This window comes from Perna viridis, chromosome 6 (genome assembly GCF_037379345.1).
Source record: "Perna viridis isolate PV_CMFRI_1.1 ecotype Kerala chromosome 6, ASM3737934v1, whole genome shotgun sequence".
NCBI lineage: Eukaryota > Metazoa > Mollusca > Bivalvia > Mytilida > Mytilidae > Perna > Perna viridis.
In genome coordinates this window covers 175243-192059 of record NC_142450.1, presented here as the reverse complement: position 1 = coordinate 192059, position 16817 = coordinate 175243, and the positions used below count along the sequence as shown (strand labels likewise).

Below are 16817 nucleotides of genomic sequence, written 5' to 3'. Positions count from 1 at the left end.
ACTACAGCTGCAAGTGCAGAGTTAGACGTTTCTAACTAAATAGACTTTCAACAGTGTTTGCTAAAACAGTGACAATAGTGAAAATGAACTCGTGTGTTTAAACAAAATGCTCAGTGATATTGTGTGTTTAAAGAAAACCTTGCAAAACTTTTTATTTATTGACTTTCTGTGCTTATATTGTTGTTTGTTTATTGTTTTGTATAAAATGTCTATGGTGCTATATAAAGTATTGTGACTTTTTGTCCTGTGACTTTTTGTCCTATTCATGATTTGTGACTTTTTGTCCTACCGAAATTGTGACTTTTTGTCCTGTGACTTTCCGTCCGTTTACCAAAAATTATATCTACATTTCAGAAACAAACTGTAATTGTTAAAACAACGCAACCATCTATGTTTATTTAAACTGTTAATTAAAAGTGGGCAAACCAGAATGACACCGCTAAATCCTGTGTTTTTGATATGGGGCGAGATCTAGCTGTCGTCTGGCGGCCCCAGCTTGTCTGGTAAATCAGGTGGATGTCTTCCTGTTTGTTTAACCATATGAATTTAACACCAATTAAAAGATTAAAGAAACTTCTTTAAACTGATATAATTTTTATAACATAATAATGAGTTTGAATTAATTAATTAATTGTTAGATTTTGACAAATTTTATCAAATTTGTCACATGTGTGTACAGAGAAACTTGTAACTTTGTTCAAGTCAAAAGATGTGAACATTTTAAGAAATCTCGCAATTTATATAAGAAAGGCATTGTTAGTTCGAGAAGAAATGCTGTCAATTTGAAAATACTTGTCAATTTGATATTTTGTATTATGTTTTTAATTTTTTTTTTTTTTTTTTGCAAACATAAATATTGTTATGTGTAATGTCTGTATGAGCTTATAAAGCTATTGTATAATATGTTGTGTTAAATATTGTTCAAATGATGTAGTTGGCATAAATTATTAATTACTTACTGTAAATTGGTACCGTGGGCTCGAGGCCTTTATAGTACAATAAACATATCTTATCTAATTGTTAGATTTTGACAAATTTTATTAATCTTTATTGTGGCAATTACTGATAAGTAATTTTTTATTTTTACAGGTACATTTTTTTTTTTAAATTTAGACATTTTTATTATATTTTTTAGTGTTCTGAGAACACACCATTCATCAGTATTTTCATCATTTTGTCATTATCAATTTGTCAATTCTATAATTTATATAACTAAAATCCTGAATAATTTCTTTCCTCACCTAGTATGCATATATGTCAATTGTAAATAGTATAGGCTTTAAGTAGCTGGCTTTGTAAGAATCATGCAAAATCTGAAAAAAAAATGCTACATATTTTTATTTTTGTAATCAAGTTGTTTTATGGGTCTATACTATGAAATGAGTAATCATTCATTCAAATCTGGGATCACCTGAACAAGGCGATCACAATACTGGTATACATGTACCAGTATTGTTAACAATACTGGAACAAAATTTTATTCAAGTATTGTCTCCGAGTATTGTTCCAGTATTGTTGATTATATATTGTATTGTTTGGTTAATTTACATTGCAATAATTAAACTTTGTAATTATAGAATGACTGGACAATAGAAATAAAAAAAACAATATCATGCTTTCATATAATTTTATTTCATATAGTTATAAGGTATATATCCAAATTCAGATTAATCATGAAATTCATATGTATGTAAAAAGCACTACATGTATCAACTGTGGAAGCACTATAAAGAAAAATTCACTATAAATATAAATTGAAAAGTTCACAAATTTAAATGTTCATACACAGCCACTGTCATTAAAGTTAATTTAATTTAATTTAATTTAATTTCAATAGTTTTAGTCTTCATTTGTCCCCCTTCTTTTTGAAGTGATTTGATGGCATGTTGATGTTCATCTACCTTTTTATAAGGATATGATTTACTTAATCATGTTCATTTAAAAAAAACTGTTGCTTTTTTAATGTAGTTTAATTACAAATAAGTTTGATTTGTTATGATAACTTGAGCACAGTGGGCTTGGTATACAAAGTAAAATGTTACCAATCATACAACGCATTGTAAGACCGGGATCAACAGTGTACTCTGACCAGTGGAAAGCCTACCACCAAATACAAGAGCAACTCAATTTGAACCATGCTACAGTCAACCATTCTTTGAACTTTGTAGACCCTGAGACAGGTGTCCATACACAGGCAATTGAATCATACTGGAGTAAAGCCAAATACAAGCTCAAAGAAATGAAAGGCGTCTCTTCTGATTCACTTCCCTCCTACCTTGATGAAAGGATGTGGAGAGATCGCTGGGGTAAAACACAAGATGAAGCATACAGAAACATCATTCTACATGTAGCAGAACAATACTGTGTGTGAAATGGAACTCTTTTATGACTATTAATGTTTATTTGTGTTATGTGTTTGTGTTAAATGTGAACAGTTCTGTGTGTAAAATGAACAATGTTTGTATTGTTGTGCAATTTATAAATTGAAACTATATCACATGTATGAATAAAAAGTTACGAAAATGAATAAATTTTATTTTTTTTATTCCATTCTATTCTTTTAATAAGAACACCTGATCAGACAGTATAGAAAGATTTCTAATCATAGTCAATTAATTAATAAAATAAACAATGGAATACATAATAAAATGACACATTAAACCATTTTTTAAAAAAATTTACAATACTGGAATAAAATTTTGTTCCAGTATTGTTAACAATACTGGTAGACCAGTATTGTGATCGCCTTGTTCAGGTGATCATTCTATAATTACAAATCTGCCTGCTCTTAGGAGATAATCCACATTGAAAATCCAGTCTCCCTTAATTTTGAAATCTACAGTGCATTCTATATAATTTTGATCTCCAAAGAGAACGGGTTATATGAAAAACCACATGTTAATTTCTGTTTACTATGACATTTTAAACAAAATATCAAAAATAAAAATATGTAGGCTTTTTACCCTTGAATCACATTTTGCATGATTCTTAGCTGGAGTGCTACTTAAGTTGTTAGTCCCTGTAAAATAAAGTCTCTGGTCAGAGCAATCTCGGACTGCTAAATGGCACAGAAAACAGAGTTCTATTGAAATGGCTTCAATAATTTGGCAAAATTGTATGTGAATGTAGAAATCTACACTTTACTTTAACTCAGCGTTAAGCAAGGGCGATAATTCTGAGTAAACAAACTGGAAATTTCACAACAACACAGGAAATTTCCAAAATTGTAGAATCAGCACTAATTAAAAAAATGTCGAAGCATTCGAAAGACAGTGTGATCGGTCTGAAACAGCATCAGTTTGTTCATATTCTGGACTTTGTAAGTAAAATCAGAATTTATTTTTAAAAAGAATCCGAGTAACGCGCATTTCAGTTTCGTTTTTATTTTCAAGCTTAACTTAAGCAGTTAAGTAAGTACATGTTAATCCCTTTTGGGATTCAGCGCTGGAGATATATTTTTTTTAATTTGACCACCATCGGTGATGGTTAAAACGAAAAATATCTCCAGCGCCGAAAAGGGATTAAATTTAAACACACGTAAGTAAATTTTATTTAGAGACGGACAGTATGTACAGTAATGTAAAAATAACAGATAAAATATGAGCTCTGTTATGGGATCTGTAGATCTCTAACCAACTAATGACAATCATTAGATTTGATAACGTAACTAATGAGTTTTATATTCTCCCTACGGGTTACGATTCAGTTTCATTACTTGCAATGACACTATCCTAGGAGTGATTCTCTCCTGGTACGAACAAGCTGTTTCTTTTGTAGGTAGTATACATGTACATTTATGGACTGGACTTTAAATATCATGTTTTTCAAGCAGCTAAAATTGATATTCTTATCTTCTTCCATGATCATTAGTTAAGAAACAACTTTATCAACACAAAGTTAAAGATTTAAATGAATGATAAAAGAAAAACATGATAAAATTGTGGATATGACCTTGGAAAGAAATGGCTGAAACAGGAAATATGATACATTGATGATAAATACACATTATGATATACAATGTAATTTTAGTACACGCTGCATAAGTTGTACAGTCGTATAATGGTGTGTGATGCTGTTATTGTTGTCTGTGTTGTTGTTGTTGTCTGTAGACACTTGGTTTTTGGTGCGATAACTTGAATATAAGTTGGTTGTATGGCAAACCAAAGTGGCCAAAATGCCTATTAATATTTTACCCCCAACGATAGGGAGGGGCAAAATATTGGCATAAATAGTCAGTCCATGGTAAAGCAATGATAAAATGGAGTTTCCATGATTTATTTCGATTTTAATAGGACAATAGTGGTACATTTTACGTTTTCGTGACCTATTACGGTAACCTTAGACCCACCATATTTGTCTTATTTGGCTGTACACTTTATGCCATGTCAGTTGAAATGGTCGCTAGTGAAACTTTGTATTTTTTATAATGAAGGAGAAGGCGAATTCAATAGAATGATGTAAGATATGGTAATAGTTGTTTGCATTATAAGGTGACAATGTTCACACATAGACAGGTACAATGTTTCATTCATTGACATTTGTTATTGTTTTGTTTCATACATAATGGTGCTCGTGGCACATGGCGAATGCTACCGAGTATGTGTGTAAGTGATTTTTTTGCAGAATATGATAAAACTTTTCTGAAACATAACGTTCAATATTTTGATTAAATATGATTTTGATGTTCATTCACGCTACTGAATGAAAACAGTTGATACAGATCAGAATGTTATGTGTGTTTGTTTACATGATTGAAATGGACAGCAATTTACACACACACAAGCAACGTGTGCTTTTCATATAGCAATTAAAAATAGACCAGAGTTGTGGTCTCAGAGCCTGTTAAGGACGTCATATTAGAATCAATTATAAATATTGATTAGTCAATTACATGTATAAATCGTTATAATTCAAGCCAAATTCAACAAAAATGCCCATTTATAATTTAATCATAAATATTTATAAATGATTTACAGTGTATTTATATTTATAATTTGTTTATAAATAGTTATGAAAATGGTGTGGCCTTTAAATATCTATAATTCAGTTATGAATACTTATTAATGTATTTTGAATATCAATAAATGAATTGTAAATATTACTGGTAATAGATAAATTATACAAATATTTTTAATTGAATTATAGATATTTATGATTATTTATAAATATTTATAAATAGGCATTTTTGTCCACTTTGGCTTGCCATATTGTTGATCTTAATGAAATTTTATAACAAGGTTTTGAACCACAAAAGAATGTTGGTATTGATTAAGGGGGTTATGGCCCCAAACGTTACATGTAGGTGCCAAAAATGGACTAAATACAAGCATTTCATAGAATTAAAATATATTACTCCAGTAAAAAAATAGGAACTTCTGTATATATGATATTGATCCTAGATACAATGTATATATTCTACACTACAATATTTAGACTGGAATTGATTTTGGGGGTTAAGATTTGAACATTTTAGGAATTAGGGGCCAAAAAGGAGGGGCCAGAAATATGCACTTTCTTGATGTCCAGACAATAACTTGGCTATTAATGGAGTGATCTCTTTGAAAATGTGTTAAAGGTGCTATACCACCAGAAGAAGACTAGGATTGATTTTGGAGGGTTGAGAAGTGAGACTTTGTAGAATTAGGAACCAAAAAGGGGCCTGAAATAGACATTTTCCTGACAATAACTGGAGTTAACCTGAGACAGTTTCCTTAAGTCCAGACAATAACTCAAGTTAACGTGAATGGCCATGATCCCATACAAATTTTACTACAAAGTGCCATCCCATAAAGGAAGACTGGAATTATATTTGAGGTTGTGAATAGAGTCATGTAAGAAAAAGGGGCCACAAAGGGGCCAAAATACCCCCAAAGAATGTGGAATGGATTTGAGGTTTTAGCTGGAACCAATGAGGAATAAAGTAAAAAAGTGACCACTTCAGTTCTGGTAAAACTCTTATCTTGTGTCAAATATCTAATCAGTCGAAATTCAAGTGGTATCAAGATAGAATGGTGTATCCATATTTGCCTCAACAGTTCAGGGTTCCATCTCTGTATTTGTATCAAGCTGCACCCTGTGAAGCATTTTATATTAACTTAAGTCGTTCATTTGTCATATTCGTAAAACTGTGTTGTGTCATTGTGAGTAATGATATAGAATCATAACTATGTTTGGAGTGCATCTGACAAAAAGTAAAACACATGTAAATAAGCTTCCAAGAGGCAAATACCTATCTCCTGTGCAGAGGGCAGAGATGTTGTAATTGTAATTGTTAATCAGCTGTAATTGATTACATTTCTTCAAGTAATCATTGTAATAATTAAGCAGCCGAAAATCTGATTACATGTAATTTAATTTAATCAGTTACTTTTCAAAATACCCTGTAATTCTGATTACTTTATGATTACATTATGATTACAATGGAAATATCAAAGTCTCAGTTGGTGTCTATGGATAATGCATTATGTCAACAACAACAAAAAAAGAGTAAAATGATTGTTAATTATTCAATGCTTCTTTGTAAATTTTTCATTTGTCTTTTCTTCTTTTTTTCAGGAAGATATTATAAAATGTTAATTCAATACCAACAAGTAAAAAAAAATCTAATTTTTCTTTTAAAAAAATGTAAGAGCTATCAAAATATCCTATACCATTGTTTTAATGAATTTACAGGAAGAAGTACAAATGTAAAACCCAAGGGTATTATGGCTTTTTTCTTTTATATTTAAATATCCCTAAGGGCATAACTGTATATGAAATAAGTGCAATGGCTAAAAGAAAATTCAAGTGAAAGTCGCAAATTGTTATATTGAACTTATATATATTTTATAGGTTTGTGTGGTTTAATGAAATAGTGAAGATTGATGTTCGAAAATACATGTACTTTAAAAAGTATTATTACCTGTTAAATTCAAAGAATATAAGGCTTTATGGAAAATACAAATAACATAAACAAAATGATCCAAACCTTTCGATTAATTCATAGTTATTTGAAAATTCATTGTAATCAGATGTAATCATGATTACTTACCAATGTAATCATTAATTTAATCAATTACTCTCAGAAGTGCAGTAATCATTAATTTGATTTAATCATACCTTTGACAAAGTTATTGTAATTTAATCAATTACATAGAAAGTAATCAGACCCATCTCTGGCAGTGGGTATGTTCACCATACCATTGTAATTTGAAATCTTGAATCATTGAGTCGTTCAGGAAATTTTAGGAACATGTAGGTCAATATCCAAAAAATTGTGCTTTAAATGTTCAATTTATTTTTTTAGACATCAAATATTACACGAATCGAAGTAGGACCACAGACAATAGTACTAAAGACCAATGAATCAATTGTGGCTGGACCACTGCCCATGGTAGTGATTCCTCCGGGTTATTATTGCATTGTACTTAACCCTGTCAGGTATGGCTAAATATATGTTTACATTCTACATAATCCTGGTAGGTTAGCTGAAGTATAATGTTTACATTCTACATAATCCTGGTGGGGTTGTTGACATATACACCATACTTATTCTAGTCCTATTTTTGCCCAGGTCACAATGCATGAGGGGACATAGAAATACTGGTTTTAGCTTTCATTTTAATTGAAAATGAAATGCAAAATGCACATTGCAAAACATCAAGTTAATTATACATTATAATATATTTGTTTTCGGGTGTTGTGGGAATTTGAATACAAGTGTTTGTTTCCTTATAGCTTTGTTACCAACAGTGATTGTTTTGAATTTGAGCCCTTTGCAGAGCTGCTTAAGTCAGCTAAACAGTCTGTTCTGGCTTACCAGAGCAGTCTAAGCAGTTCTTGAACACATTGCAATGTTTTGAAAATGTTGTTTAACCATAAACAAAGATGTATATATTAAAAAATATGCATCCATTCAATATTTGTCATAAAAAAAAAGATGCCAAGCAAAAATCTCCCTTCCTAGAAAGATTGAAAAAGGGAGATCTCCCTCTGGAGATCCTGGACTGGTTAACTGGTATCATCTGTCATGCTGATGGGGGAACCTACATATACTTCAATTTGTGACACAAATTTTGTGTCAAGTGGCTACTGGTACTAGTCATACTTTTACAGTTGGTGATGCAAGTAAAAATAATAAATCAATACTGAAGATGTGCACTTCCTACCGAGAAAGATTTATTTTTCATATGACTATGAAAAAAATGTCGTTGTATATTGGTTTGGCACTGTCCTCCTTTGTTTCATACTCATCATTGTCGTCATCTGTAGACACTTGGCTTTCATGCCATAACTTGAGTATTAGTCGGTTGATCTATATAAAAGTTTAAAACAAGGTTACAAACCACAAAAGCAAGGTTGGTAATGACTTTGGGGGTTGTAGCCTTTTAGAAAAAGTGGCCATAAAAGGGCCTAAAAGAAGCATTTCATAGAATTCAAATACATATATATATATATATATATAACTCCAACAAAAGCTTAGTTTATGTATGATATTGTTTTGCAATATTTTGTACCACAATGGTCAGATTTGGCTTGTTTTTTGGGGTAAAGACTTGAACTTAAGAAATAATGGGCCAAAAACGGGGGCCAGAAACATGCATTTTCCTGATGTCCAGATGGTAACTCAACTATTATTTATTTTTGGGCTATTTCAGATTTTTTTTTCATTTTCATAGTATACCTTACAAAAATCCATGACAATGTTTTTTTATCAGATTTCAGATACCCTTTACAGTTTGTGTGTCTCAAACTAATATTGTGTCCACACTTGCCCCAACTGTTCAAGGTTGGACCACATCCTGCTGTGCTCCTCCTATAACAGAGGAATTCGGTTCTAATAATTGTTTCTACATTTTAAGCATGTTGAACTTAGCCATTTGTTTGCCCCTTTATATTGTAGACAACTACATAACAGTGATTTTATGTTTTCAACTGTACATATAAGATGTAACTTAAAAACCCATACAGTAATGTTAATGACACATTGGTGAATTGTTAATTTATATGTGTATGTAAGCTCCCTCTCTGTTTTTATGCCCCCACAAATTAAGTTTGTTTGGGTATATAGGTTCCATCCTGTCTGTCCATCTGTCTTTCTGTCTTAACTATTTTTTTAGCAGCTTGCAGCATTGTTATGAAACTTTGTGGGATGTAATATATGTTGCATACTGTCAGGAATTTACTTGTATGTTTGGAAAAAAAATTGAAGAAGTGACAGCTGTTGAACTTGCGCATTTTTCAGCAAAACTTGCTCCAGGGCTCAAGCTACTTGAGAAAAACAGAGAGAAGTGACTTCTCTTTCTGAGAGACACCAGGGAGAAGTGAAGGCATGGCCAATGGGTGCATCATTTACTAATGCTTTTTTAAAATATATGTGTTATATGTAACTTAATGCACACAATATCAGAGAGTAATTTCATATATTCATTTTATTTTATTGAGATAAATGTTACTTTTTCTTTAAGCTACATATGTAAGTAACTAAATATTTTGGAAAAAATGAAATCAGTCTGCTGTCTGAATGAATGACTGTAATCATATATTCTTGAAATTGAATTCCTAATCTATACCTCCACCCATTACCAAATTTATTCAGCAAAATTGATATATGATTGAGCATAGCTATGCTTTTTACATTGAATTTGTCTTTTTAGCAGCACTGGAATAGAAAATGTCAGGCAGTGACATTCTGTTGGAATTTTCATTTTGTTGTTTTTTTTTCTGATCCCACTTAATCCAAAATGATTTCTTGTTTAAAATATCCAGTCTCTTGATATAAGTTGACCAAGAGTATCATTAATCATTTAAAAAAATTTATTACTGACAAATCAAGACTGAAACTTTATTGAACATTTGTAGCAGTCAGTACGAACTTGTCTCAAGCTTAGGAAATGTTCTGTCGAAATGGAGTGTTTACTGTTTTGAAACAGGAAGATCAAAAGAAATGCTTCAGTTTTTCTACCGAATTATCAATTGAGATAAATTTAACTTCACAAGAACCTGCACAACAAATTTGTACGTTTCCTAACGAAAGGTGAACGGTAAAACATGAATTATCATAAGCTTAAGTGAAGAATGTTCATTCTGTATTCTTAAATGTTTGAAACAAAAAAAGCTGATTAAAATACTTGCTTGTAACCAATAATTTGATAGATTTTGAAAATTTTTACAATTTATTTTCTCAAAATGGGCGGGTGATTTTTGTTTAAATTGTTATCAGAAGAGAGATAAAAAGAGAAAAGATTGAGCACAGTACTGATCATGGGCAATGTCTAAAAATGACAGGGCGACTTCAGTTCACTTTTGGTGTTGTCTGAGGGCGAAATGAGCAACTCCAGGACGACTATTTCACCCGTACCACCCAGTAGCGTGACCCCTGTGCTCTCATGTGTTGTCCACATCTTCTCCTCAGCCTCTCCCAGGATTGTTATGAAACTTAATGGAGTGTTAGATTACCATATTAGGATGTGCATATTGTCAAGAATTTATGTTTGGGCAAAAATTGTAGAAATGACGGTTGTTTGAACTTAGTCATTTTTGCAGCAAAACTTTGTCTGATGCATTGTCTGCAACTTCTTAAAGATTTGCAGGATTGTAATGAAAGTCATTGGAGTGTTAGATTACCATATTTGGATGTGAATACTGTCAGGAATATACATTTGGGCAAAAATTTTAGAAGTGACTGCTGTTTGAACTTACGCATTTTACAGCAAAACTTTGTCTGATGCGTTGTCTGCAACTCCTCCTGAATGACTTGCATGATTGTTCTGAAACTTAATGGAGTGTTAGATTACCATATTTGGATGTGCATATTGTCAGGAATTTATGTTTTGAGTAAATGTGCAGTCAAATTTTGTCATTGGGTTGTCAACAATAAAAAAAATAGTACTGATTGTGGTTTGGAGTTGGGTGTCTTAGAAATGGCAGCAAAATTGTGTGTGTCAAAAGTGCTTAGTCTCTCCACCATAATAATATACATTGTACAATATGAATCATGTGTCCACATTGGTACCCACATGTACAGGGTTCATCAGGCTGTTGGGGGTTTTAGTCCCTTTATTGGCAATGTCTATTTCTTTTTTAATTCTGACATTACCCAGTACCATTTATGTTATGGGACTTATAGTTGTAAATCAAAAAAGAGGGATTTGACAGTTTTAGGACTATAACTCAGAGGTGGTTTTACCCATTCTCATGAAACTTCCAGAAACAGTATTTTTTTTATGTATTTTATTTCTGTTTTTTTTTTTATTTATTTATTTCTATTTTTACTATTTCTTGTTTTCCATTTTCAAGTTACATGTATGTGACTTAATTCATAAGAAGAAGGGGGACATTCCATATGTACAGAATATATCTAACTTGAAAACCTCTCAAGCAAGTTTCATCTGATGACTTGAGTATTATTAGGTTGGTCTTATCAAATTTTATAACAAGGTTTCAAACCACAAAATTAAGGTTGGTATTGATAATTGAGGTTATAATAATAACTTGACTATGAGTGAAAGGGAATGGATCTCTTTTAAATTTACCCAAGGTGCTGGTTTTTATTGGAACCATTGAGGAATAAAGGCCAAAAAGTGGCCTTTTGATTCTGGTCAAATTTTAATCTTGTGTCAAATATCTAATCATAATCAAAATTCAAAGCTGTATCAAGTTTGAATATTGTGTACTTTTTTGCCCCAACTGCTGAGGTTTCGACCTCTGGTTGTGTCAAGCTGGGCCCTGCAGAGCATTTTTTTGACGTTACATTTAAGATGGATGGTTAAGGCCTTGTATAACTAGTTTAACTCCATGGCAGACATGCGCCTGTCCACAATCAGGAGATGTTGGTCATTAGTGTGTCTTTGTGTTGTTATTTGACATTTTAGTTTATTTTGAAGAGATTTCATTGTTCTGTCACCATGGATTTTATTACTTTTGCTGTTTTGGCCTTTTTGAGCTTACTTAAAAGTATCGGTATGCTTCCACTTGTTGAAGATGTTTTGGTGATCTCTTGAAGCATTTACCATTTTGTATGTAGGTACATGCTGGTGCATAATTGTTCTACAAAGCATTTTATTAAACTTCTGTTGTGTTAATTTTTAAACATATTGAAGATACTTATGTGCTGACAAATATATATTGATGGAACAGGTCCAGACATGTATGGGTGTACCTAATTTTGTTCCAAACCTAGGGAAATGTGCTGGAATATTGATTTAAGGATGAATTTAATCTTTTTTTGTCAAACAACTAAAGATGATTAATATGGATAACCAAGACCAATAGAAGTGTCCCGTAACATTGTGGAAAGTGGACTTATTTCTGTATTGGTTTGTTGTAGTAATTATGCACCAGGAAAAGCCTGTGAAGTCAGACATGGGGAGAGGGCTGTTCATTTCCATAAGGTATGTACATATACGTGTAGATAAATACTACTTAAAAAGAATAGCTTTTTTGCATACATATGTATATTGAATGAATGGAGTAATTATACCCCAAGTTGTCTGTAGGTACTGTTTAAGAAACATTATTATGGTACACTGGTGTATGTCTGTTCATCTTTCACACTAAACACAATAACTGAAAAATGCTGCAACCAATTATTTCGAAACTTTGGTGTATTGTTTCTTTCGACTTCTATAAATGTCTGCATTTTCGTTTTTGAGTTATGGGACTTAACTCTTATAATTTCAGACTATAACTTAAAAACCATTGCAGCAATGTCAATTAAACTTTAGGGAATTGTTTATTATATTAATGTATGCTTTCAATTTTCAAAAATCTTTAATTTTACAGTTTTGAATATTTCACTGTTTTCAAACTATGGTAGTAGTTGCACCCATTTTCACGAAACTTATAGAAATATTTTTTTTATTATTGTTAGCTCCATCTTTAATTGTAAATAATTTCTGATTTTCTCCTTAAGAGATTGGGACTTTATTCATAGAAAATGGGGATTTCCCATATTTACAAAATAACTTAAAAAATACTTTAAGCAATTTTCATGGAACTTTCAATCTCTGCAGGCATAACTGGCTGTGCTTGGCGAAGCATTTTATTGTTGCTTGTACATGAATCATGTAGGTCTTGTATGTACTTTGTTAATTAAAGACTAAGACTAGTTTATTGGGAATATCAAAATGAATGATTCTTCCATTGTTTATGTACAGGCATTAAATCCAATTAACAAGTATATAACAAATATATATTCAATATTGGATATAATGTCTTAACATAGTTATCTGTTAATCATTTAAAGCAGACTGGATAAATTTACAAATATATTTCACCTCAGCTGTATATTTTTTTCATTCATCAAGTATTTGAAATTGGATGATGTCTTGCTATGGTCATTTAAATGTTCTTCAGTCTAAATTGGAAAATAATTTAAAGCTTTGAACATTTTTAAAACCAAAAGGATATCTCACACTTTAGGAAAATAAAACAGTGGCATTAGGGACCTGCTACTTTCTTCACTCCCACAAAAATAGAAATCTTCTTGGCTGCAAATATTGCCAGAATTGCGCACATGACTCTAACCTTGTCCATTTGGCAGTAAATTAGCACACACTATTTGTGTAGTTCTAAAGTTCATTGTTATACTTATAAGAATAAATGATGTTAAAAAAAATGCTGGTTACTAAAAGGAGATTTTTATTCCATCAAAGCACTCCATAGAATTCTAAATTATTAAAGACCCTATTCTGTAGCTTTTTTGCTGAGCATAACTTACCATTTCTGGTAAATTTCACTAGGACTTGTAAAAATTGTTTCTAAACAGAAAATTGTTGAGAAATTTCTTACCTGGCTTCACCTATGTGATTTGTATTGTTATTGTTATTAAGAAGAAAAATAAATTGTAGTTGATGTAAAACTATTCAAGGTATTTTATTTTTAATACCTGCCTTATATTACTGATATATACTGACTCATATACACTTGTAATACAAAAATGTATATACATAAAAATATTTGTCAAATGTTGTTGTGCAAATTCTCCTGCAATTTTGAAAAGGATTTCAGGAGATCAGATATTATTTGTCTTGTTAGGACCCTTTTCCATTATACCCAGGAGAAATTTTGGATGGCTGTCATGACTATCTAAATGGGACACTGCACGAGGACTTTAAAAGAGCCATCAGGAGGCTCCCTGTAGTATTGGTTAATTGTGGTATTAAGCTAAAGGCTTTGTTAGACTGTGAAGACGAGGCTGGTAAACATTTGGCAGGTGAAGAATGGCAACTCAATGGACCAAGAACCTACATACCCTGTCCAGAAGCTGTAAGTTAAACAGTTCTCTTTTTAAGGGCACAGCATTGTAAGCTTTTATAATTACCATTGGAAGTTGCCATGTCATAGAGTAAATTTTTGTTGGATTTATTTGAAATTTTGAGTATCAACTCACCACTAAAAACAGTAAGTACATTCTGGATACATTTTTGTACTGAATTTGAAATATAATTTTTAGAATACTTAGCTGCTAATCAAATTCTTTCAATGCAGACCCATTGAACAAAGATAAAGATCTTATAATTGATGTAATTCTATTGTAATATAAGACACCCTTGAAGCAGTGTGTTGTGCCATGTATAATTTTGTTATAATATTAGACATCATAGAAGCAGTGTAATGTGCCATGTTGTTTTATGTATTTTATTGTAGGAAATTCAAGGCATTGTAGAAGCCATTGTGATAAAGCAGGGACAGGCTTTAAGATTGAGAGCAAAACAAGGGTTTATTGACAGAAGTGGAAGGTAGGGATTCAGTTAGCATACCAGTCAATAGAAAGTTAATTTAAGTTAGAATTAAGAAAGATTAAAAAAGTGTGACAAATTTTCCCAACATATTTCAACAACATGTATTTAAAGAGTAAAATATTATGGCTTCCTATTCAGTGTTCCTACAAGAACATATTACAGGGCTTAGTGAATACTATGACTAATGAAGATACTGTAAATTCAGAAATTTTTGTGTGCATTTATTTTTGCAAGTTCAGTAACCCAGACATAATTGCGAGGTTTTATTTTTGCGACACACCGTAAATATAAATGCGAATTTTAAATGCGTGCATTTCTATAAAAATTACTGTTTTCCTGTGTGGTTTTCATCAATGCGTTAGCATTGTCCTTGACGATCGAAATACACATCATGTTGACAAAACATTACCTGAGATCTAGAAACGTTGCTCACTCTTAAAACATCCTTCGATTTCATGCCGACTTTGGGGATCTAGAAACTGAATTATTATCACGTGTTATTTGATTCAAAAGGTCGGAAATGTATTTGGTGTCCGGCTTGGGTGATAAAGAATAACCACTTCAGTCAAAACAAAATATAGACCAGATTAATTAAAATATTAACAATCGTTATTAGTTATTAGATTTAAATTGAGTTCTCTCTTTCTTTCATGTGCACAAGCTGGAATCTATTTATAGAATTCCTTGAATAGAAATGTAGGCTTGTGAAATGTTGTTACAAAAAGATCAAATAAAACAAAAAGTAAAATTAATTTTAATTTGCAAGCACTCATTTTCATTTAAATAGGAGAGTTTCTTTCTTTATAGAAATGTTTTAAAGGTATTGGAAAAAAACAAATAAGTAAAATAAAGAAAGGCTTGAAAAAAAGGACAAGAAAAAAGTGACGAGAATCTTCGTATCTATTGTTACACACGTTCCAGTTTAAGCTGACATTCAACATAATAAAAGTGTCATCAGCTGTCCAAGTTTTAGGATACACAAAATAAAATCATTTAATTTTTTTATCCACCTTTAATTTCTTACTTATCAACAACAGAGAGTGTTAATTAATGTCACATGGCTGCATCAACTCCATCGGAAATTTACATAAACATTACCTGTAATGAGCCTTGTCGGCCGATTTTACCTGTAGGCCAAGGGAGATAATCAAAACATATTGTCTGGTAACTCGAAGTAATGAAGGAATGCGAGGTTTAATTATTGCGATCGTCAACCAGTCGCATTTTTTTGCAATAATAAAAACCTCGCAAAAATTTTTGAATTTATATTAACCAAAATTCTAGTGACAGAGATAATGCACAACAAAAAACTTAAACAACCAAAATAACACAAAGAAAAGTCAATACACTAAAACTAGTACAAGGTAGGGTATGAACAATGATCTAAAGCTAGAAGAAGGTCTCTTGTACAAAAACCCCTAATTGTTTATTGCAGTGAAAGGGTAACAAATGAAGAATGGATAATCTGTGAGCCAGGAGCTTACCTTCCTGATGTTTATGAAGAGGTAGGGTTTTCTGGATAATTCATTTGTATTTTAGCCAGATATGAATAAGCCTTTATTATTAGAGTGGGGGCTATATTGCAATCACCTTGTCTGTCCTTTACACTTTTTTTGTATAGATGCAATTAATTTGGCTAACATCCTCCGTCACAAAAACGTTACCAACAAAATTCCCCCATATTTCAAAGACTAATCCATACCAGTTATTTCATAATCCTATACTTCACCCATTGCATCCAAAATTTTCAGTTATAAAAGGCTATTGCAGAACATCGAGATGGAGGACTTCAAGGCTAAACCACCTGACTGTTCTTGCAAGAACTCTCCATTCAAATATGGTCCTTCTAGTCACGTTGTTGCGGGAGATTTAACCATCATCGAAAATGAATCTCTGCATAATATCCTTTCTAAAGGTCCCAAGTACCGTGAACCACACTCCATAAATTGGAAATATAACTTTAAAATTCTATGGATGCCGTCGCGGACTATTCAAGAAAATGGATAAAACGAGAACAAGAAGACATTGATTTTTTGTCAGAGTGGTTAAAGGCTGTGAGGTCTTCAATTTTGAAACGAAGGAAAGTTTTAAGTA

General features: G+C 31.7%; 1 protein-coding gene across 1 annotated transcript in view; it reads left to right on the top strand.

The window, feature by feature from the left end:
- The first annotated feature begins 3152 nt into the window (after positions 1-3152).
- The window catches only part of LOC148613132 (major vault protein-like), a 32381-nt gene continuing 18716 nt past the window's right edge, over positions 3153-16817 (top strand). The window contains exons 1-6 of the mRNA XM_088586288.1: positions 3153-3319; positions 7286-7419; positions 12308-12371; positions 14017-14247; positions 14629-14720; positions 16159-16228. Coding sequence (XP_088442414.1) covers positions 3251-3319; positions 7286-7419; positions 12308-12371; positions 14017-14247; positions 14629-14720; positions 16159-16228 — 660 coding nt within the window. The 5' untranslated portion in view covers positions 3153-3250. The remainder of the gene's footprint in view (positions 3320-7285; positions 7420-12307; positions 12372-14016; positions 14248-14628; positions 14721-16158; positions 16229-16817) is intronic.